This window comes from Labrus bergylta, chromosome 10 (assembly GCF_963930695.1).
Source record: "Labrus bergylta chromosome 10, fLabBer1.1, whole genome shotgun sequence".
Taxonomy (NCBI): domain Eukaryota; kingdom Metazoa; phylum Chordata; class Actinopteri; order Labriformes; family Labridae; genus Labrus; species Labrus bergylta.
This window is the reverse complement of record NC_089204.1, coordinates 24274729-24298413: the sequence shown is the minus strand read 5'-3', so window position 1 is coordinate 24298413 and position 23685 is coordinate 24274729. Positions and strand designations below refer to the sequence as shown.

Genomic DNA, 23685 nt, shown 5'->3' with positions numbered 1-23685 from the left:
ATATTGCCTTAATACTTAAATTAGAGCGATGTATGACCGACATTTAGACTCGATAGACTCGTGGTAATCTTTATTTTGCTATGATTTTTGTTGAAAGCCGTTTAATATTAAGCACAATACGGCTGATCTACATGTCTCTACAGGGTTGTTTGATCCCGTGCATATCACATAAATCATTCATGATTGGGCATTTCCTGCTTTCTATTTTTAGAGAGTGGCAGAGAGCAAATACAGCAGGCTTACGTCACGGGTTGTCATGTATATTTAAGGACTCTGGTGCCCCCCTCCTCTCGCTCTCTCTCTCTCTCTCTCTGTCAGTAACATACCCATCCTCTGCTTCATGGATATGGCCACCCAGCTGCTCCATCCATCCTACCCGCAGACCACGTGACCCACTTCTCCCATGTCCTTCACTAGTTCATTCAGCATGATGGCTGCGGATGCTGCGGATGCTCTCTGCTGCATCCTGCATCCGCGCCGGCTCTCTCTCCTCCTCCTCACTGTCACCCTCTCATCTCTGCCGGACCCAACAGCAGCGCTGCTCGGCGTCCGGCCGGAGGATACTGATAGAGGAGAGCTGTCCGTACAGGGTGGGATACTAAGGGCGACCGAGGGGACCCGCTTCATGCTGAGGGTTTACTACACTGCAGCTCTTGCCGCGGAGCATCCCAACAGTCCAAACATCAGCGGCAGACCTGATGCTGCTTCTGCGGCTCCGTGGATAGCGTTTATTGAGGAACCAGGCGATGACAGTGGGGATTCGGAGAGGCGACTCCAGTCCAGAGGGAATCCGTGTGACGAGGAAAATGCTCGGAGCTCGGACATCGAGCTTCTGGGCTCCTTCAGATCCACCTCAAGTCAGAACTCAGTTTTGGTGGAGCTGCTCGCGAAGGACCTTCGCAGAGGAGAGGCGATCAAATACTACTCCATGTGCGCATTCGATGGAGTGAAATGGGAGCATTTCAGCACCAAAGACTTTTGGTTGGCGGTGGTGGAGAGACCTCAAGAGGCGGATGTTTGGCTCCAGACGGGGGTCTCCGTGCTGCTGTTGGCGCTGTCTGCGCTTTGCAGCGGGCTGAACATCAGCATGCTGGCTCTGGACCCCGTGGAGCTTCGGGTCCTGCAGAACAGCGGCACGGAGAAGGAGCAGAAATACGCACGGAATATAGAGTCTGTGCGTAAACATGGAAACTACATCCTCTGCACGGTAGTGCTGGGCAACGTGCTTACAAACACATGCTTTGTGGTGTGGATGTGCCAGATTTTAGGAATGACTGCACTTTCAACTGCCTCATGCACTTTTGGGATATTCTTTATTGGAGAGATTTTACCTCACTCCGTGGCGTCCAGGCACAGCCTCGCCATCGCGTCCAAGACGCTCTGCGCCACCCGCCTCCTTATGCTGGTCTTCTTCCCCATCGCCTACCCCGTCTCAAAGATCCTGGATTTCTTACTGCACCAGGAGATCAGCAGCTTCTACACCAGGGAGAAGTTGGTGGCCATGCTGCGCGTCACAGACCCGTACCACGACCTGGTCAAAGAGGAGCTCAACATCATCCAAGGAGCGCTGGAGCTGCGAACTAAAACCGTGGAGGACGTGCTGACCCCACTGTCAGACTGCTACATGCTCTCCTCAGACGCAGCGCTGGACTTCTGCACCATGTCAGACGTGATGCAGAGCGGGTTCACGAGGATCCCGGTCTACGAGAACGACAGGTCCAACATCGTGGACATCCTGTTTGTGAAAGACTTGGCCTTCGTGGATCCTGACGACTGCACTCCTCTGAAAACAATCACTCAGTTTTACAAGCATCCAATGCACTGCGTGTTCAATGACACCAAGCTGGATGTGATGCTGGAGGAGTTTAAGAGAGGTAAATCCTATCAGACTTCGATTTATGAGTGTGTGCTGAGTGTGTGAGGCTCCTCCATATGTGTGTGTTTTTGGAACAGTCTCAAGGCTCCCTCCTGCCACATCGGAGATAAATGTGCTTTGATGTGACTGCTCACTTAATAAACTAAGTTTTCAGAGCAGAAACCAATGTACACAGCAGTCCATTGGCTCACAGTGGGCCTGTCAGTGAAAGCCTTTGATCATTAAAGCAGTGAGCTCCATATGTGAAATGTGAGCCAGTGTCACACAGTGAGCGTGGTTCAGACAGAGGTTAGAGGCTACTGAGGACCAGGATGCATGGGGCCATCTTAAGAATTCATGTTTGGAGAGTGTTTTTCCAAGACAATATCGCCTTGAACTTCATCTGCCCCCAACTATTCCTTCTGTTTTTCCTTTTATGTAATACCATGGCTATTTATTATTTTTCTTGTACTTAAATTTCATGCTGAGGCATGTTCCTCCACTTGATTGGCAGCTGAAGAGGTGAATATCTTGTGTCTGTGACTCATCCGCCTTTTGTCTGATAAGCTTCTGTGCTGATTAGTGCATTCAGTATTAGAGCTCACATGCACTGATAGCACGTCTATTCATTTCAATAACAACAATGCCAACAGAAACAACAATTTTGCAACTGAAGTATTCCCTTTAATATCAACAAAGTGAATATATCATTCTTACTGTATGGTTGTCCTTTTAATAGGTTTGCCTTTATATATTTCTGAGTTATAAAGGTTGATGTGACAGCCATTTTAAAGATGCAGGAATATTATTATCTTAAAGAATTTATGTTGCAAAATGTGCAAAATTGACAATAACCCCTTAAATCTTATTCGCCCCCCATCATTCTTACATGCTTCCCCCTCATCATGTGTATCATTTATTCGTTTTGCATACAAAACATCTTATCGAGCAGTATCTAAAAGGTCGCTAAGTAAGAGTAGAGGTATTGTCCTGTGGTTGATCTGTCAGCAGAGGCAGAGAATATTGACTTAATCTGACTCACACATCTTTTGTCTGATAAGCATCTTTGCTGATCGGTGCTTTCGCAGTATTACAGCACATAAACACTGATAGCATCCCTTCACTCCCGAGCAGAAGGGTTTTGCCTCTCCACGGGGACTTCATTCAATGTTGATGATCACATTGAATTTCTGAATCCATGCTCTGTACAAAGAAGCTCCAACTGCTCCCCTGAATGTGTCAAAGGCTCTAATGGAGACATACGAGAGGCTACTGGAGCGCCTGTTATGTCAGGATTTCATTGGCCTTGGCTTATGTTGTGGGGATTAAGATGTAAATCTGTTTCATTGACAAAGAGAAGCTCAACATATGGAGAAGCTGTTGTCCAATCAGAACGAGGAAGGAGACCCAGCCGTGACTTTGGCAGGATCATAAATCAGATTGCCTCTTACAGGTTAAAGGGTCAACCGCTTTATTTTGATTCAGATTATGGAGGGTGGCTTTGGTTTGACCCTGTGTAGGTTTCTATATTGTGTGTTATTTCTAGATGAGGTTAGGTGACAAGGTGAACTCAGACGTCACCTTTAGATTGTCTGTGACCACCCTATAATTGTGAACCCTGCCGTGACTTTGAAGCTGCTTTCCACTCTGCAGGTCGTCTCCAAGCAATCCTGCAGAGCAGTCATGAAAAATTCAGATCCAACCTTTCCCCTCTTCTTCAGCCTCCTTCCGTCTTTGCTGTCATAGATTAAAGACTGCTGCTCAGGAAGCCCGGCTGGGAGCTGAGAGGATGTCTCACTGAGCAGGGTGAAGGGCTGGGGTGATGTCTTTTTTAGGGGGGGGGGGGGGGGGGCTGGAAATGTCACAAGTAATTTAGGAAATATAAGAGGGGACTGCAATTACACTGTTTATGGGACAGATTTTTTTTTACTTTTCATACAAGCTATGCCTTTTGCCTCATGTTTTAATGGCACGGAAGAATGAGGTAAAGGGCATAGTAAGTTTGTGTTGCAAGTAAATTGGGCCAGATGTGGCATTTAAACAGGCCGTGGGGGGGGGGGGGGGATTGTGGGATTGTGACTGCATCTTTTAGCATGATGGAAGTAAGGTAAGGTTGGTTCAGCCGGCAGATCATGAGTCTGTAGGTGTAACACGTTAAGCTCTTCACAATATGGATGTGAGTGTCCTCCTCTTTCCTTAATGCCGGACTTAAGGAACATCTCAGATGTTGTGAAGGTTAATGAGTAACACAAAACCTGCTGGAAATCCTATTAACTGGGATGATGTATTCCATCACTGGTGAAAGTAGTCTTCAGGTAATTAGCTCAAGCGAAGGTGAGACAAAAAAGGTCACACAAAAACACGCTACATTACAACTTCAAATCATGCATTGTACATTTTTCCTAAGTAAAAGTACCAAAGTATTATCAGAACGTAGCAAAATACACTTGAACTATAAAATGCACAGATAAGGGTCCTTGTTAGTGTTTTATTATCTCAACATAAACTTATCTCTGCTTTGTAAGATGACCTTGAGTGTTTTGAAAGGCGTCTTTAAATAAAATGTATTATTATTATTATTATTATTATTATTATTATTAATAAAGTGTACTTTCATTTTGTAGTTGGTCAAATTGGAGTTAATGTAAACTATGCCATTCACCATAGGACAGTGTAATCACTGAATCATACTAATGGATGCTTATGTATAAAGCTCCATGTTTAAAATGATCACTTGTTTTGGATGTCAAATTCTAAACTACAAAGTAAATAGGAGCTTAGAGAGACACTTCATTGTATCTGAGTGAACATTTTTCGATGTCTCTCCCTGAAATGTGTCAAAGTGGACGAGTGCTGAATTAACATTTGACTCAGATACAGTGTTGTGAGGTAATATATTATAGGTGAATACAAAATAAAAGCCTCTAGGGTTTTTCTAAACACCTTGTGTGAATATATATTTTTGTGTGTTCTTTAGTTTAACAAGAGTTTTTAATACAGCTACCAGCGAAACTCAACTGGTTTTGTGTCAATAGTAATGTGATGATAACAAAGAAAAAAAACATTTTGGGCTAGACGAGTGGTTGTTAGTCAAAGCTGCGTCCGCTTGCTCAAAAGCGGGTTAGTTGCGCTATGTTAGCGACACTAAAATCTAGGTACAGGAAGTAGTGTCGAGAAGGAAATGGTATTGTAATGTCTGTAAGTGTTACAACACAGACAGACATAGGGCTGGGAATCTTTGGGTGTCTCAAGATTTGATTTTCATTCCTTGGGTCACAATTCAATTCAGAATCTATTTTAGATTCAAAACGTTTCTTGTTTCACTATTTAAAGTCTATTTTTGAGTTAGTACATACTTCAGGATCTACTCCAGTCATCTGTGAGACTGGCTGAATGTCTTGCTGCTCTATTTGGCATTCAACTGGGTTAACCCTAACCCTTAAAGAGCTAGCCTTAGCACTTACCAGGGAGTGACTGATTAGCCCATTTTTTATTTTTTTTGGAAGTTATGAATCTATTAAAAATCTCACAAGATAAGAATCTCGATTTTAATAAAAGTTTTTTTCCCACCTCTAGAAAGACATGTAAAAGAAATGGCTGCAGAGATATTAACAATGCATTGTATTCTTCTGTTACTATCTAAAGGCACAAATGACATGCAAACAGATGATGCACGGTCTGAAGCAGCACACTGAGTTCAGACAAAGACTGGAGGAGCCAGGCGGAGCAGAAACATTTGCAAAAGGGACATCCGTGGTAGACCCAGTTTTGCTCTGGGCACGTGTGTGTCTGCCAGTGTGTGCGCATCTAAGTGTGTGCATGTGTGTGAGTGAGTCTGCTAAGCATGCCAGTGTCTGTGTGAGTTTGCTGTCTGTCTGTGTGTGCGTGCCATTCTGCAAGAGTATTATGTAACGTATGAATGATGTAATGCAGTGCTGCCTGGGCACATTAGCAGCGGAGGGCATATCTACGTCTGACTCACCTGAGCACTTTGGACAAGCTGACCTGAGCTCAGAGTGCAACCTCAGTCTCATGTTTAAAGATGGCCGCCTGTTTCTTGTTGCTGAGGATTAAAGCATTTGATCCATTTGATCCCCTGCAGTGATCCCCTAAATCGGCCCGTCTCATATGAGCCACAGATTTTGTTGGAAGCATGGTTGGAGACTGTTTACATGTTTCTGGTTGAACGTTGTGTACTAGTGACATCATGAACTCGGTTAGATAACTTATTTGATCACTAAACGGACTTATGCTGTGACGTTGGACGGAGCATGGCTGTGACTGCTGTGATGATGAAAAGACAAAATGTGTTATATTTAATGTCTTTTATAAGTTGAATCTGCTTATGCTTAGTGTTTCTGTTATGGTTTAAATGGTAATTCTTCTTCTTTCTCTCCTTGTCATGTCGCTTTGGAGGCAGATTCCTGTCACATTTGCTTTATCGAATCACTGCAGAATTGCTGTTGGCGATCTGTGTCATTGTATCTGGCAGGCATGTCGTGTTCAGCCAAACACGTACTGAGTGGGACCGCTGGGTCTGCTCATGCATGTGTAAAAAGTGTGTGTGAGTGTTTGTGTTTGTTCACAGAGGTTGGCAGCAGCATGGGCAGTTTCGTCAGCAGATGTAGGCATCCCCAGACTAATTGTGTAATTTCAGTGTTTACGTAAGGGGCCAAGTCTTCCAAACTGTCAAAGTGTCTCCAGACTAATCCCAGAATGCCGACTTTCTACTTGTGCTAAACACACATACACACACACTCACACACTCACACACACAAAGTCGTTCTGACATTGCAATAATTTCATATTCAGGCTCTTCTTCAGACAAATCTCTCCGGTGTTACAGTGTCTCAGCTCCAGTTGGTGTTTTAATGCTGGTTTTCATCTTCACTGCACAGATTTGTTGGAGGACGTTCACTCGTGTTATTTTTATCCACTGACGTTAACTCTCCACCCATTGCATCAGCATTTTTTTTTTTTAACTCAACATTTTTTTTATTACCTTTCTAGACAATTTCAAATAATGTACAGAGTCGGCATAATGTACAAAAGATACAGGGAACATCAATATCCAAGTCCCTCATCCCCCTCATCCTCTTTCAGTCCCCATCCACCTGCCAGGATTTTATAATACTTCATTTTAGTACACCAATCCTGGAGTTAAAAACAAGCAAGTGCTGGAAGTCAGGGTATGTATCGAGGAAAGGAGAGGATTAAAAAAAAAAAAAACAGTAGAGCAGTTAGAAAGGGAAATGTGCATAAAATTGGGAAAAAGGGAAATAACTGTTTGAATTGCATGCCTAAAATTATATCAAAGGGATAGAGTGTATAATAAAAGAGAGAGAGAAGGAGAGAGTGCTTCTTTAAAAGGACTCAAGATTCTGGAAGTGCTCCAGAAAAGGTGTCTACACCTTTTTGAATTTTTTGCTGCAGCCAGTGCCCGAGTAAGAAATCTTTTACTTTTTCATTTTGTTGTTATTTTTAAGTGTTCATCAACTCACCCTTTATTTCCTTCTCTGCAGGTAAGTCCCACCTGGCCGTGGTGCAGAGGGTGAACAGCGAGGGGGAGGGAGATCCTTTCTATGAGGTGATGGGCATTGTCACCCTTGAGGACGTCATAGAGGAGATCATCAAGTCTGAGATCGTGGACGAGACAGACCTGTACAGTGCGTATGATGCAGAAACATCCTAATAATAAAGCTTTTGAGTTGTTGCATTAGCTGTGAATCCATTGTGTCGTGTTTCCACCTCCCACACTGAATTCATTTTCTCTGTTTGTCACAGCAGCTGACAGTTTTTACAGCTTTCCTGTCTGCAGCAGAATGCTCCGTTTAAATGCACATCGAGCTGCTAAAAAAGCATTTTGCTTGAGCAGTACATTGCGACTTCCTTTCCTTTCCCACCTCCTCTCCTTTTTTTTCCCATTACACTATTGATCCCACCTTCCCTCCTGTGTTGTCCCCAGCTCCTCCCTAATGCATAATTAAATAATGTGAATAAATGGCCCCGGTCTCACAGATAATAACTATAATCCGCTCATCTTTAATTGGCTGGAAAGTCTCTCCACAACTGGAACTCAAAATGTCAAACTCATGCCACTCCATATCTAATCTTTCTGCTGTTTGCCTGCCGCAATGAGGGTAAATAATTTGTTATTATATGCTTTCACAAAAACTCCTGCTCCCAGAGGACGCAAGCAACCAATTCTGAAGTATGCTCAAATTTTAATTATATGCAGTGTGTGGAGCATTCTGTCAGGGGTGCACTTGTGTGTGTGTGTGTGTGGGTGGGTGTTTATAAAGTCCTGTTTTTTTCTGTGTCTGCGTGTGCATAATTATGTGAGTGCACGTATATGGCACAAAGGGAGCTAATCTCCCCAGACGTGCTCTTCAGGCAGTTGCAGCACCAGCTGTTTCTGACGCTGCAGCTACGACGTATTTAATCGAATATAATTTATTAAATACTCTTCACATCTAAGTCAATTCATCAGTCAGAGGTCTGTTAACACAGCACGCCATAATCTTCTGCTTCCTCCTAGAGTTGATATAATGATTAAGAAAAATCTTCAGGGGGGGATCAGGGGATTCGTCTTAATGGTTTATAAGCTGCAGGATGTTGAGTTGCATCAGCTAATGAGGTCAGCAACACCTCGAAATAGTTTACTCCTTGTAGTGCCAACGTGAATAATTTACTTATGTAGCATCTAGTAGGGCAAAGTTAACGCCTCTCCCTCCTTCGGCTTTTACCAGAGCATCTCAAAGGTGAAACATCGCAGTGGAAAAATGTAATTGAATGTGGGCATTTTACTGACGATTGATCTGTTTGTGTTTATAGCTGATAATCGAACCAAAAGGCGAGTATCACACCACGAGAGGAAGCAGCAGGATTTCTCCATCTTCAAACTTGCAGAAAACGAGCTGAAGGTTAAGATCTCACCCCAGTTGTTGCTGGCAACACACCGCTTCTTGGCTACAGGTAACACTGCATGTGTGTGTTTATGCATTTTGTGAATGTTCTCTATGTGGAGAGTACATTGTGGATTGAAGCGTAAAGCTAGGACAAGGAGATGTTGGAGGAAAAACATTTTTATTACTCGTTTTTCTTTAGTTTTTTTCTTTTTGTAAGTGTCTGTATGCATCCATCCTGCAGAGGTGGAGCCTTTCAGACCCTGTCACCTGTCAGAGAAGATCCTGCTGCGTCTCATCAAACATCCCAGCGTTGTGCAAGAACTCAAATTCAATCCGAAGAACAAACACGCTCCTCAACACTACCTCTTCCAGAGAAACAAACCTGTCGACTACTTTGTCCTCATCCTGCAGGTAAATCTAAAACTCTGCTGCGGTCAGAGCTACAGACTGACGGCAGCCTGAAGGCTTTTTCTGATGAATTATGAAATGTATTTATCATATTTGCTCTTTATTGTTATAATTACAGTGCTTTTGCATATTTCTCTATTAATTCAGTTTGTCAGAGAGCTTTTGTAATGCTTGTCAATGTGTTGCAGGGCCGGGTGGAGGTTGAGATAGGAAAGGAGGCTCTGCGCTTTGAGAATGGAGCATTTTCCTACTATGGCATGCCAGCACTCATCCCCCCCCTGCCTATCGGTAAGTAAGTGCACACATGAAGACATAGTACAGAAGTGGAATGAAGGTGACAATGGTGATGATGACAACAGGAAGAGTTTAGAAATAAGAGTCACAAAATGAGTGCTATGCTGTTCTGAATCCCACCCAGCGTCTGTGTGTCGTCAGCATGCAGCAGCCGTGGGAAGTAAGTAATTAAAAGAAGTGATTTCAGAGAATTTCCCAGTGGAAGGACATGACCTGCAGGATTATATGAAAGCCTGCTAAGACTGCAGTGCAAGCAGAACGCCTTGTCCCTCCCTCCCTCCCTCTCTCGCCGTTTCTTATAGAGGTTGTGTGCATGTTTTGCATGTGTGACGTTCAGGATGTGCTTCAAGAATTTTGGAAGACCTCATTAAACATTAGAAAATCCCTTCTTAGGACATTACAGAATCCAGTGTTGCATTTCAAAAGTGCTGCTTTTTACTGACTTTCTTGTACTCGCTCTCTTTTTGAGTCATTGCTCTCCAATTGGACTTGACAAGAACAGCAGCTCTTTCCACTCGGCATGGTAGTGCAGACCTATGCAGAATGTAAGGAAAAGGGGCTGCACAACAAAATGCACACATGTGGAGATCTGCACTCTTAAAGCCTAAATAATACATGTGTGAAATATAAAAACACTGACTAATCTTTAAAAGTGTAGCCCCATAAAAAGTCTAATAAGCACAAATTGGGTTGCATTAATGTGCTGCGAAGAGGGCATAGCCGAAAACATTCTTCTCTGTCGTGTGGCCAACAAAGATTTTCAAAATATATAATCAAAGAGCATTTTCATACCGTCTGGTATCATGTTTATATGACATATATAGTAAATATGAAACCCAAAAGTGTGTTTTCTTCTGTTCTGCTCTGTTTAGGTCAGAGGTATAGTTCCCGAGGTAGCGGTCTAAACCAATCAGATTCCTTACTGAGTGGAGGCAGTGTGGGTCAGCTCACTGCAGGAGGAGGGGCTTACTTACCCGACTACTCTGTGCGCCAGCTCACAGACCTGCAGATCATCAAGGTTTGTTACAGAAATGCCTGCAAACACATCACAGAAACACAAACATTAAAAAAAAAACAACCATGGTTATTATAAAGGTCAACTAAATGTATAACTTCCTGCACAGTGACTGTAAAAAAAAAAAAAATGGAGCACAAGCAAGCCAACAATTGCACTTAAACCCCTCCATTTAATCTCCAAAATTCCCCGAAAATGCAGACTCTTCCTCTAGTGCAGCGTGTGCCTTTGATATGTCCTAATCCCTGATTCTGACTAAGAACAGACATCCTGCTCTCTCTCCCTCTGTGCACCCTCTTTCCTTTAATCACAGGGGATAATTGTGCTCCATTTCAACCGTGAATATTTTAGCTTTAAATGACTGATGTGCCCTCACACTTCAATCCCCCCGCCTCTTTCTAAAATACAGTCTGACCCCTGTCAGATGTACATACACAGAAATGATAGTATTTGATTTTTTTGCAGATAACTAGAAACCACTACCAGAATGCCCTCACAGCCAGCAGGATGGACAGCTTCCCACAGACTCCAGACTCATTGGATCTTAAAGAAAGGCCTCCGATCCCAGAGGCCCGCTCGCACAGCATCGCCCTCCCCCTCACGCACACACACACTCGACTGGGGCTGGCACGCCTTGCACATCTGCATCCCCATGGTGGCCTTCGCAACATGTCCCAGCTCAATGAGAGAAACCGAATCGTTCGTAAGTAGTTTCGATCATTTGTAACATGATGTTGCATATATACTATTAAATATATTTTATTGAAAGGCGATTTTTTGGATGGCACTCAATTTGGCGGACCTTCTACTTGAGCATGCAAATGGAGTAGAAGTGTGTAGGGAGTGGTTTAAGAAAGGCCCCATGAGTTGAATTAAAAGGACCAATACGTAAGATAACAACTAAATTAAACCATAAAATAATATCAGCAGAAGTTAAGCAAACATGATGTATCCTGAAGTTTGGGCTCCTCTGACAACAATGAAGCAACCAGCATGAAATAACAAAGAGTAAGGTCTTTCACCTGCTTTTCGTAAAGTGTCTTGAGAAAACATTTGTTATGAATTGGCGCTATACAAATAAAGATTGATTGATATGTTCTCCTAAGTTTTGATTCTGGTTAGGAATGGTCTGTATTTCTTGGACCAGAGACGGTAGTTTGTCATATGAGACCAGTTATCACAGCAAACCAACGGGCGTCGCAGCGATGGAGGCATTCAAGCAAATTGTCAGATATAACTGATTCTACCCGACCTAAAAAGCCTCAATGTTTTTTCTAATAAGCTCCACGAGCAGAAACGATGTAAAAATAGCATCAGTATTGGAGATGCTTTTTGAAAAATGGAGAGCGCAGAAAGGTTTCAAGACAGATTCAAAGCTGGCTAAACACTGAAGCTTCAGGGTCCGTGACATGGCAGTAGAGACAGTTCTCTCCAATGTTTTGAATTTGGACCGCAGTACCCATTTTAAACATTAGGTGTCAGAGTTACATATTGTTCCTTTATTTCTAACAGTTTTGCTTTTGCAGTCAATTTTTTTTATCTTGCGTATGAAAAAAAACCCACAAAATCCCTGAAATGTAAATGATGTTGAGCTTGCTGCATGAGGCTTAATTTGAATTTCAATGGCAGAGATTTCTTTTGAAGAGATAAAAAAGGTTCAAAGGATCTAACACAATGATGTGAGTGCTTTGTGAGCTCAGGGACAAAATAACTATTTAAAAGGAGCATTGCATGGTAAAGGAAAATGTGGAACAAAAATGATGATCTAATGAGGATCTGCAAATCAGAAAAATAATCATCCCAGTTTTAACCATGAAATTCACTATTTTCATCAATAAAATGAACCCCATAAGTCCTGAACTTACATGACTCATGCATAAAACTGGTGCAAACGCAGTGTAAACCAATCTGTACTGGTTTCAAGGCTTAAAGGATTTCTCACGTACCATCTGTCTTATACTGTGTGTAACACGCCACAGAGTGTGTGTGTTTGTGTTTGTGTCATTAAGAAAAATATATGAACAGATGGGTCTGTTGGTTGTCAAATGAAGAGAAGATTTATCTAATTAAGTCCCATTCAGTGGTTAAAACTTATCTTTAGTTGTATTCTAAATGTAATCACCACTGTCACATTTAGTTTCTTACTGGGTCCTAATACAGCTCTGATGAATAATATGTTCTCTATCTCCCTCTGTAGGCAGAGCTACAAACCAGCTGGTGTTTTTGTAGCTGATGCAGTTGTTTTACAGCGGATTGGTCTTTCTCTCTCCACAGGCAGTAAATCTGACGGGCAGAGGAGTCCCAATGATACTGTGTTCCTCCGCATGGATGAGATTCCTTACATCCACGAGGACCGACCAGACATTTATGGAGAGAATGGTGAGACATGGCTCCACGCATACTGGATTATAATCTCAGTTAAAACTCAAAGAAGACCTTTAGTTAATCCTATGTAAAGGTTCTCGTGGAAAGATATTTTTTTAAATAATATTCCAGCAAAGGAGCTCATTTTGTGGGCTGTGTATCTACTGTTGACTGTATAAAACATGGACCGAATCCTAGTGATGTTACCCATTGGTTTCAGAAGCTGAGTTTTGAAGCACAACAATGGCGATTGTCATATTGGAAATGCTGACAAAGACGTACTCTCAATCAAAGTAGGTAAAGAGTTAAGGCGGTTCTTAAGCCTCCTGGCAAAGAGCTAAAACCTGCCCACCTGATAATCAAATCAGCCACGCTCATGCGTATGCACAACATTTATGAATGAATGAAAGACTTTATTTTTAAACAAAAATTCAAATACGACGATATATTAAGCCTTAACATAATCAAAATGGATGACTTAAAAAATGTAGTCCTTGTATAGTGTGTAAGAACAAAGATATGAGCTATTTAGACCAAATTAGTTTTTTGAACCAGGCTGTATTCATGTTTAATTCTTCTGTCAAAATGTGGATTTTAACATGGGAGGCTGACGCAGGAGTGGTTTTTCACTCCTGCCCCATCCTACTCCAACAAAAACAATCCCGGTCCTATCCCAATCCCGTTAGAATTATTTCTGTCCCATCCCGCTCCAGTGATTAGTATTGAAGTCCATTCACGTCCCGCAGGAATCCCGAAAAAAATGTCAGCCACTAATGGGTGTCTAGGGGCTTTCAGGGGAATCTGGAGCCAGCCTCCAGGGAACACTCAAAGAACTGCTTCCCTTCTGTCTCTTTCAGATGTGCCTATAGAGTCTCTGCCGTCCACCTCCCCGTTCATCAGCTCCCGCTCTCTGTCCAGCTCTGAGGAGAACATTGGAAAGAAGCTGCTGCGTAAACTGAGTGAGTAAGCCATTTGTCACCAACACCCATGTGACAGCATGCCCACACATACCTTCAGGTGCACTCAAACTTTTCTGTCAGACATTCATAGGAATAGTGGAGAGTGTATCTTAGCAACAGGTTATGTGTCATGCAACCTTCATCCTGCAGAGCAGAGAATAAAGTTGTCATATCAGGTTAGTGATACATGATGACTCAGATGGTATTAATTAGTGGAAGAAGCTGTGATGCTAAGTGCCTCTGCTGTTATTTTTGTTAAAGGCAGAATGTGCGACATTTTACGCATAAATATAGCAGAAATCAAGTATATCCTCGATTACCATCTCATATTTATGACTGTGATGAGTCATGACCGTCTACAATGAGTGTGACGCATGAGTCCCCGCTGTCTGTGATGATGTCTGAGCCGATGTTTACATGGACGGGACGGCCAGACAGCCGGCTTATCCCCTTGCGTATAAGAGCTGTTTGAGTGAGGGACTGTAGAAAAGATGAATAACATACTGTACTCACTGCTTATTTTACTGTCACGTCAGCGTTTTTTAGATCGTGGTCATTCCGTGTACATGCAATGTATTGGCTATACTTTTGAGACAAGAGGCTATGTCCACATCTATTTTGATACTAATAAAATAGACAAGATGAGACTGCTATACGGAGATTTTTAAACCAGTAATAATGCCCTGATGTGAAATCAGCATCTTTTTTTCCGTTTACAGGCAACAAGAGGCGGAAAAAGTCTCGAGATGAGGAAAAAAGTTTGGAGGAACGTTCGGAGGGAAGTTCAGAGCAATTACCAGCCGCAAGCTAGCACTGTCAGACTGAGGAGGAGGGATGAAGCACACACCTTCTTCCTCTTCATCATTCACAGGTTTTCACCCCTTAACAACAATCAACCCTTCATAAACTCTCTCCACGCTTCAACCGTGACTCTCACAGGAGACTGAGCCATCATACCTGCTGTACTCTCTGTCCCACCTCTGCCTGACTTCACACCCTTAAAGTGACGTAACAATAGGGACGGATCTTATAAAAACTTGATTGGACAAATCTAGACAACGTAGTTTTGGATTTATCCAGCCTTACACTGGACTGTGTGGACCTCACATGTTTTGAATTAGCATGTGTTAGCTTTTCATGGTAGCCTTTAGCCATATTGCTAACATTGAAGCATGTCATTTTAGCCATAATGTGTTAACGCAGCATAGCGATCATGTCTGAGCCATTTTTCACCTTTTACTTGGATTCAACTATAAAAAGAGTATTTATTATTTATTTGTGAAGACGAGGCCGTTCCAACACAATGATAATGTGTTTTGCACAGGAACTGTGTTCATGTTGCCATAAGGGTGCCACTTACTGCCAAACACAACTCAACACACTAGCCATCAGCCAACACAAGGGGTGCACCGATTGAGGAAATCTGATACTTCAAAATAGTATCAGATTAATAAATAGAAGATAAATAGAAAATACTGATTCCAATGTTCCTAACAACAGTGTTGCCGATAGTCGATTCAAATACCAATGTTTTTAAGATATTTGTTGTTGCATATTTAACTCAATCGTAAAAACATTTTTTTCTTTAAAAGCTTCCTCAGCCTGCTTTACAATCACAAACTCAGCAATTTTTAGAGATTACACAGCCCAACAAATCTCCCAAAAAAAAGCATGTAATGTAATTTAACACAGAATTTCATCCTGCTTTTCTATAACAGTGAATAGTTTCACCAATCAAACATCTTTGATTGCCTTGTAACATGTAAAAAAGAGGTTGTTTTCAGCAGCATACTGTGTATGACTTCACCCGTCACCTACCCTACAGCAAGTTTCAGGCTTTCAAAATGATAATAATGTAGAAATAATCAATCTTGAAGCAGAATAAAAACTCTCTGTTTTAAGAGTTCAAATACAGACATCAGTATTAACTTCAGTGTGTTCACAGGAACTTTAAATTGAAACGAGACAACAGATACACATCTGTACTGGAATCAGTATGCTTCATTATTTTCCAATAGGTTGATATCTCTCAAAGGGGTAAAGTGAAACATCGATGCATCCCTAGCTGAGACTAAAAGCCACCAGAGAAGAGCACAGTTTTTACATCAGATTGAAAAGAAGACAATTATGAAAAGCCATAACATTCATTCTCAGCTTGATTCACTAGTTACTGTGAAAACTTACCTCTACAAGTTCAGAGAGGTGTGCACAATTTTACAAGTACCTATGCTAGAATGAATGACAATTTCTTACCTGGTTTTTATACGGAAGTGATAGAGTTAACTAAAGTAATATGAAGAAGCAATATAAGTCATCCTACATGATGTTAATGGCTTGAATTTATCACTACATACATGCATGGGGACTGAATCCTCCCCGTCTTTCCATGAAAACATTTCTTCCTTGTACTGTAGCTATAAAAACATAACTTTTTTACCTTTTAGAAAATGATCATAATACCATACCAACATCATACAACCAGTGAACATTTAAGCCTTTTCTATGTACAGTTCATCTCTCACAGGTTTAGTCACTTAAGCTGCACACACCAAACCTAAATAAGCTAGGGGTTATATGTAGGGGGACTTGGGTTGGAAATGGATATTATGAGTATTCTCCAGGAAAAGTAGTTGCTACTTGCATGTTTGTTTATGCTGCTATCGATGTAGAATTGTCCCCTGTAGAAATCCCTGTTTCTCCATATGCATGCTTACGCAAAACGATGCATGAATAGGACGATACCAGTCTGCAGAGGTGCAACGTGTAGCATCTGAAACAATTTAAAATGAACCTTACAGAGACAGCATCCTAAAATGTTAGCATCCAAAGCTAAGAATCAAGTGAAAAGTACAAAAAAAATAAGAAAAAAACACTCTAAAGACAGTTTTCATGTTTTAAACTGTGTGTATTGAAGCACACGGAGAATTTGGAACAATTAAAAAATCACTGTATCTAAAAAAAAAAAGAAAAGAAGTGGGTTGGAGGATGCTATAGCTGCTGCTCACTGAAAAAGGAGTTAAAGCCATTCTCCAAACAAATCTTATAGAGAAGCAATAAATAATCAAACGTTCTTTTAAAATGTAAGTCCAGCTCAGGTTGGATTCAGCCGATCTGCACTGGGAGATGTTGACAGTTGTAGGAAAGAAGAGATATGCGAAAGAGGAAAGCAATATGACGCACACTGACGTCAAGACACCACCTCTCTTCAAACACACGCATACACACTGGTGGTGTGTGGGGACACTCACTGACATGATTCATTCTGCTTGCTAAGGCTATGGGAGTACAAAGGATACTGCACTGCTGAGCTCTTCACATTGACCCCTCTACGAACACAGAACATGCAGCGGGAAGTCTTTTGATCTGACAAATGAGTGCAAGCACGCTCTCAGTTTTTGCAGTTGGTTAACACTGGTTTATAAATATTTGTAGAGATTATTATATGAACTGTTGTGGATAAAAAGGCAAAGTTGCATTTTGTAGTTTAATATTCAGATGATTACAAAAGGTACCCAAAGATATAAAGAGATAGATCATGTGTTCCACACAAGGGATGATGAAATTATGAATAAAGGGAATCAACAATATTTCTTGTCTACTTTCTTTGATTTTTTTTTTTTAAACAGGAACTAAGTGTGTAAAATGCATTATTCTTTTCTAATCATCACCCATTGCAAATGCTTTGTTCACAGTATGAAACACAAATGACAACAATACACTTATACTGTTAAAAGTTATTTATTGGAGAAGTTATTCCATGTCACAAGAAGGTCTGGTGAGGTAATGCAAAGTGTTCAGCTGTATGCTGCTCTATTGGTCCATTATTCACAGAGATACGATAGCAAACTGGTTGATCATTAGTGTGTTTGTGCCACTGACATGTGGGTCTTGCGTAATAGTGCACTAGTGCTGCAAACAGTCTTTTCACTGTGCAAACTCCACATTCGTTTAATTGGCAGGAGCCTGAAAGAGCCAAAGACATCCCAACATTCAGCAGTCACGACACCTGCCAGGACAGTTAAGTGTCATTTGTGCTCCATTAAAAATAATTCAATGTGAGGTAATTAGTAAAAAAAAAAACCTTTAGGGTTGAAGACAGCATCATTAATAAATTACATCGTTGAAAATATCTTCCTGAGAACACTCGTCTCTTGTTCAAATTGCAACTAGTACCGAACGTAATACTGCAACTTTCTTCCTGATAGAGGCGTAAACTCATCTACTACAACTGCCTCCTTTTGTTACAGACTCATTTTTAATAAGCTGCTCTTTTCTGTGAAAAGAAAAAAAAATGGAAATGTGTTATCAACACTTGGAATGGACGAGTCATAGCAGCACAACATTAAACGTCTTTAGACAGTCACACAGTCACACACATGTATTAAGCCTCTCAAAGGGCCTGGTAATGACACATCCACACTACATTACATGTACAAATTCTGTGATGTCACACTGAATTCACTACAAGCATAAGACCAACAAAAAAGGCTGTACGACAAATTACAAACACAATTACCTAAAGGAATAATCCCAATATGTACTGTCTTTTCAGGAGTTGGAAGATGAGACAAATACCAAAGAAGCTAGGCTAAACGTCCATGTGGTGTTTAGCCTAGCTTAGCACAAACACTGAAATCGACGGGGAGAGAGGCAGTGAGCTGAACACTTTCCCTGGAATAAGGTGGCTCAGGGCCAGGCAGGATAACATTCAGAGAATTGTGGGTAGTGTAGTCTTCTACTGGACTCTGGTGACAGTCTCATGGATGGACTCAGCAATGTAGTTGATGTTCCTCGTGGTCACACCGCACATGTTGATGCGACCGCTGGCCATTAAATAGATATGTTTCTCCTTCACCATGTACTCCACTTGTTTGGCTGCAGGAAAAACAGCAAAAATAAATCTAATTACTCTGGTGATGAATATGAATCTGACAAGATCCTGAAACTACAGTATCTATGAAGTGAAGCTTTCTTTTTAGAAGCCCTGTACATTTTTTTTACAACTTTTAAATATCTCCAGAATATTCACTTTTACAGGATCCATATTTGTTTCCACCAAAGACTGGTTTGTTGTTTCTACAGGGATGTGTGTGGGTGGTTGTTTTTGCCGAGCTGTGTGTTTGTCCGTGTATGGCCTTTGTACTCACGGTTGAGGCCCGTGAAGCTGAACATGCCGATCTGCTCTGTGATGTGGTCCCAGGTCCCCGGTGTCCCCAGAGCTTGGAGCTTAGCCTTCAGCTGAGCCCTCATCAATAACACCCTGTCAGCCATTGTCTTCACATTGTCCTTCCTGGAGGCAGAACATAAAAGAGAATGAATCTACATCAGGAAATACCTTTCTTTTTTTATACCATGTGCAATGCATTGAGTGTTCTTTAAGTAGGGACAGTTGGTGCTTGCCATTCAGCAAAGAGCTCAGGTGTGTTGAGAGTGATGGCAACAATCCGGGCTCCCTGGGATGGCGGGTTGGACCACGTGGTCCTGACTATCTTCTCCATCTGGGACAGAACTCTCTTCAGGTTGTCTGCATTACGAGCCACAATGGTCAGGTTGCCGACACGCTCATCTGATGGGACAGAAATATGCCAGTCACTTGCCAGACAGAATCTAAAATCTGCTAAATTCTGTCGGTGCAAAGGTCATGGGGATTAAGGACATTACAATAACAATGTCACTATTTATCACTGTCATGCAAGCAAATGCACCCAGGGTCACTCACTGTAGAGGCCAAAGTTCTTGGAAAATGACTGTGCGCAGAACATTTCAAAGCCCATGGAGACAAAGTAGCGAATCGCCCAGGCATCTTTATCCAGACTGCCTGAGGCGAATCCCTGATAAGCCGAGTCAAAGAACACAAACAGCTTCCTCCTCTGGAAAAGAACAGGATGAAAGATCAAACAATTAGCGTGCTGTGATGAACCAAGTCCTGTTTATGCTGACACTAACACTATGCTGTTGTGTATTTGTGTGCATAATACCATCATAATTTCAGCGATCATCTTCCACTGCTCATGTGTGGGGTCTGTGCCAGTTGGATTATGAGCACAGGCATGAAGGACAAAGATGGAGTCCTCTGGACAAGTCTGCAGAGACACAGAGAGAAGAGCAAGAAGAGAAGTACAATAAACTCCAATGAAAATGACTGTTAGCAAAATAAAGTAGTTCCAGAGTTCATATCACACACTGCTTACCTCCAAGTCACCGAGGAAACCCGCCAAATCGAGGCCCCTGTTCTCTGCATCCCAGTACTTGTATGGACGCACATCCTCAAAGCCAGCATTAGCAAACACAGCATTGTGATTCTCTGAAACGACAAGGTCAAGAAACTCTGATAACAGTCGTCATATTTGATTGGTTCTACTGGCTCTGGATAAAAGGGTGGGTATTGTTTTAATGAAAGCTTCTCACATCAGAGGTGATAACAAATCAACATCAGTGATAAGATGTGAGAGTCATTAATAAAACTGTACTGACATGCTGAGTCTAAAGTCTGTGGAAGTCTCTGTAAAAGGACTCAAAGATCAAAGTCGAGTGGCTGGCTTTTAGAAAGCATGTTTGTTTCTACTCTGTGCTGTTTTTTTTGTTTGTATAGGGCTGGGGACAAGTTAATTATATCAACTCTAACTCAAGTCTCAAGTCTTTGAGAGGCAGGTCCAAGTTAAGTCTCAAGTCTTTGAAGACAGTCGCTTAGCAACATCAAGGATGCCTTGAGCTGCGTATGCCGTGAGTCAGCCCTGACTGTAGCAGCAGAAGGTGATGTGCTTTCCACGGTGTCATCTTCAAAGTGTCGCTGCTCATGCACCAGATGCAGAAGATGGGAGGGAAGCAGATTCAGCTTCTAATGATAATGTGTCAGAAATACAAAATAAAAGGATCGGGCATGACTCTCAGTCTGAGTCGAGTCTGAAGTTTTTGTTTTTGTCTCAGTGGTAGAGTCAGTCATATCTCAACCAGGAGGTCAGGGGTTGATCCCCAGCTCCTGCAGCCACATGTCGATGTGTCCTTGGGCAAGACACTTAACAAATTGCTGCCGCTGCTTCGTCAGCAGGGTGTGAATGTTTATGAATGGATTAGTTAATACTGATGGACAATTTACATGGCAGCTTCTGCTATCAGTGTGTGAATGTGTAGGTGTGACCTGCAGTGTAAAAAGCACTTTGAGTAGTCAGAAGACTAGAAAAGCACTATACAAGCTCAAGTCCTTGCATCATTTTACCAAGTCTCTAGTCACATATGTCTTTTACTGAAGTGCAACTGGAGTCTTACCCCAGGTAGGTGCAGACACATAGACGGGTGTTTTAGTGTTGTTGTTTCCGTTGTAGAAACGCCTAAGAAACTCTGCGCCCATCTTCAAAGCACCCGTGCCTCCCAGACACTGAACAGCTCCGACCTGTCAGTGACAGAATCCAACATTTATTTTCAAATCTAAATATATCAAAAATGAAAATATATAAAGGTTTTTTTGGTTTTTTTTCCAAACACAAACCCTGTTCTCCTGGATGGCAGAACTGTCGTCGCCCAGTGCGATCTTGGAGGCTGAGGATCTGAACTCAGGCAGGCCCAGGATGGGCAGGTACTCATGGTTTAGCCTGTCATCATGCACAATGATCTTTTCCACCTTTTTCACCACCGGTAAAACCCATGGCTTGCCTTCATCTGTCCGGTAAGCTGCAAGGAACAAGTCAAAGAAACCGATTTTATGCATAGAAGTGGAGGATTTCTTAATAATGATTTTAGATTTAATCTTATGCTTTAAAAGAAAGGTTTCTAAGAAGACAACTCTTCTAGCAGCTCCTTCTTATAGTTTAACATACCGTAATATCAGCTCCCCCAAAACACTTTCTTTCCCTTGTTAACTAAACTTTTTTTTATAAGATTCTACAAGATGAGTTATTGATTATTCTGCCCATTGTTTTTAAGGTTACGGTAAATTTCAAATAGTGAAAAATGCAGATCAAAAGATCATAAAGCCCAGAGTCAAGTCTTATAAGACCTTCAGATAGTCCAAGTATTTTAAAATAATATAAAGAAAAGCATCAAATCGTCACAATTTATAACCCTTAGTGTTGCCATAGGAATGTATTGAGTAGATTTTGCAAAAACTTGCTGAATACATTTTCTATGAATGAATGTCTACTTGTTTTGGCATTACTTCAGTATTTCAGACATCAAATGGACTTCATTTCCCAGCTTCCCCACAGCCGATGACCATCTGCGAGCTGTGTCCCGCAGGAAGAAGCGGATTATGAGGCCTCAGCCTGCTGCACTAATCATGAGACTCCGGCAGCCTCGTCCTATAATGCAGTGCCATAACAACACTGCCACAACAGAGCGCAGCTATGTCTCCTACACGGCTCCTTTGCAATGTAAGCAGCAAGGATTACTACTTTTAATGAGATTAACACTCCAAACAGTTGAACCGAGGACTGAAATATGCCATTCGCTCACTTTAGGAATGAAGCAGGAGTGAGCCATGCATATTTAAAATCCTGCAAGTAGCTTGTTCGTGTTGCATGCAGAAACAGTAATCCAACCGAGGGAGGAGTTATTGTGCACAGTTTCAGCAGGAGTGAGTAAGCAGAGAGGACAGGGACAGAGATGATTCAACTCTTTGTGCAGCACTATTACCTAACACGGTACATTATCAATACAGTGGCAATCAGCTGTTTGTGTGGCATGACTGAAGAGCAAATAATATGGGCAGAGGAATCAATCAGTTAGGCGATATTTACTCTGACCAAGGTCTGATGAGAAAAAAATGACAATTTCTAGTTATCTTCACATCCCCACAAAGTGTGACATTAAATGTGAATAATAATATTATAATATAAAGGACAAATGTAACATAACAGTACACATGGCATTTTCAATAAATATTATCCAATAATATCTAGGTGTAGGTGTTAAAACATGTAGCCTGTGTGATCCCTCAATCTATACATCACAAGATAGGCAAAATGTGTGACGTTTTAACTATAACAAAAAATGATAACAAATAAAATAAACTGTTTACATTTTACTGAACCATGTACTAAACTGTCTCAATGTTTGTTATTTGTTTATTACTGTGATGTAAATACAATTAGGCAGCTGCATTGCCAATAAATGTTGTTGCTATGGTGATAAAATATAGACAAATTCCAACACTACGGGATACCTTTGTAAAGGCAACAAGACTGTTTTAATGTTGATAACTTACCTCCAACTCCGAGGTTCACCTTGTTGGGAAACTGGTCATTGTTGAAATCTTGCGAAAGCTTAAAGACAGCTACAGGGGCTGCTTGGGGGACCTCACAAAACACCGACATTGCTGCTGACGTTACCGGAGAGAGAGAGAGAGCTGCGAGAGACGGTAAGAGGTCACCGGGAGAGGGAAGGCTAACGGGATGACAGAGGAGGACGTTCACCTACAACTTGGATTTGGGGAACGTAAAGTGGGAGTGAGAGGATTTACCAATAGAAATCTAGTTGTGTGTGCCAAACCAATCCGAGCCCTGATCCTAGTCAGGTCACAGTTCAATAAAACGCTGCACACAGTGACTGTTGACCAATGAGTGCCTCTGTTACATGAGCGACACAAGTCACAACAAATGTCTGACGCTGAGAGTGGGTGGTGCAGGGATCTTTATTGCAGGTACCGGTTTTCGCCACAAGGTGGGGCCAGAACCCCGTTAAAGATTGTATCAGAAGCGTCCCATCAAGTACTGACTGGAATTACTGTGGCATGGGTTTGTTCTTCCATTTATAGATAAAATACATAGATATACAGATTTAGTAGATATGTCGATTATTAGATATAGAGACAGCTGGATAGATATGTTGATTACTCCAAAAATATCAAGGTGGATAGAATACCAGATGCATCTGAGATTATAAGAATCG

The 23685-nt window shown here is 41.7% G+C and overlaps 3 protein-coding genes across 3 annotated transcripts in view; 1 reads left to right on the top strand and 2 right to left on the bottom strand.

Moving 5' to 3' along the window:
* hpse2 (heparanase 2) overlaps positions 1 to 462 on the bottom strand; it is a 61231-nt gene extending 60769 nt beyond the window's left edge. The window contains exon 1 of the mRNA XM_020650994.3: positions 327 to 462. The gene's annotated coding sequence lies outside the window, so the exon portion shown is untranslated. The remainder of the gene's footprint in view (positions 1 to 326) is intronic.
* On the top strand, positions 404 to 17390 carry LOC109996734 (metal transporter CNNM1). Its single transcript, XM_029280613.2, has 10 exons — positions 404 to 1874; positions 7378 to 7521; positions 8690 to 8830; positions 9005 to 9174; positions 9360 to 9459; positions 10338 to 10483; positions 10946 to 11183; positions 12755 to 12859; positions 13702 to 13803; positions 14523 to 17390. Exons 1-10 carry the CDS (start codon positions 404 to 406, stop codon positions 14612 to 14614), a joined length of 2709 nt encoding a protein of 902 aa, XP_029136446.2. The 3' UTR covers positions 14615 to 17390.
* Positions 17391 to 17522: 132 nt separating this feature from the next.
* Positions 17523 to 23193, bottom strand: got1 (glutamic-oxaloacetic transaminase 1, soluble). The gene is made up of 9 exons (XM_020650980.3): positions 23003 to 23193; positions 21290 to 21471; positions 21070 to 21193; positions 19995 to 20107; positions 19782 to 19886; positions 19523 to 19673; positions 19204 to 19369; positions 18951 to 19093; positions 17523 to 18678 (listed from the first exon to the last, which is right to left on the bottom strand). The coding sequence occupies exons 1-9, from the start codon at positions 23109 to 23111 to the stop codon at positions 18539 to 18541; spliced, it is 1233 nt and encodes a 410-aa protein (XP_020506636.2). The 5' UTR covers positions 23112 to 23193; the 3' UTR covers positions 17523 to 18538.
* Positions 23194 to 23685: the final 492 nt, after the last annotated feature.

What these genes read in the sequence shown, in the direction of transcription:
- LOC109996734 (XM_029280613.2), top strand. Translation starts at nt 404, where the DNA reads ATGTCCTTCACTAGTTCATTCAGCATGATGGCTGCGGATGCTGCGGAT. An exon ending in GGACGAGACAGACCTGTACA is followed by an intron (nt 7,522 to 8,689) that starts GTGCGTATGATG and finishes TTGTGTTTATAG; the next exon opens with CTGATAATCGAACCAAAAGG. An exon ending in ACTTTGTCCTCATCCTGCAG is followed by an intron (nt 9,175 to 9,359) that starts GTAAATCTAAAA and finishes AATGTGTTGCAG; the next exon opens with GGCCGGGTGGAGGTTGAGAT.
- got1 (XM_020650980.3), bottom strand. Translation starts at nt 23,111, where the DNA reads ATGTCGGTGTTTTGTGAGGTCCCCCAAGCAGCCCCTGTAGCTGTCTTT. An exon ending in CTGCCATCCAGGAGAACAGG is followed by an intron (nt 21,194 to 21,289) that starts GTTTGTGTTTGG and finishes TGTCACTGACAG; the next exon opens with GTCGGAGCTGTTCAGTGTCT. An exon ending in CAGCTTCACGGGCCTCAACC is followed by an intron (nt 18,679 to 18,950) that starts GTGAGTACAAAG and finishes TTTTTCCTGCAG; the next exon opens with CCAAACAAGTGGAGTACATG.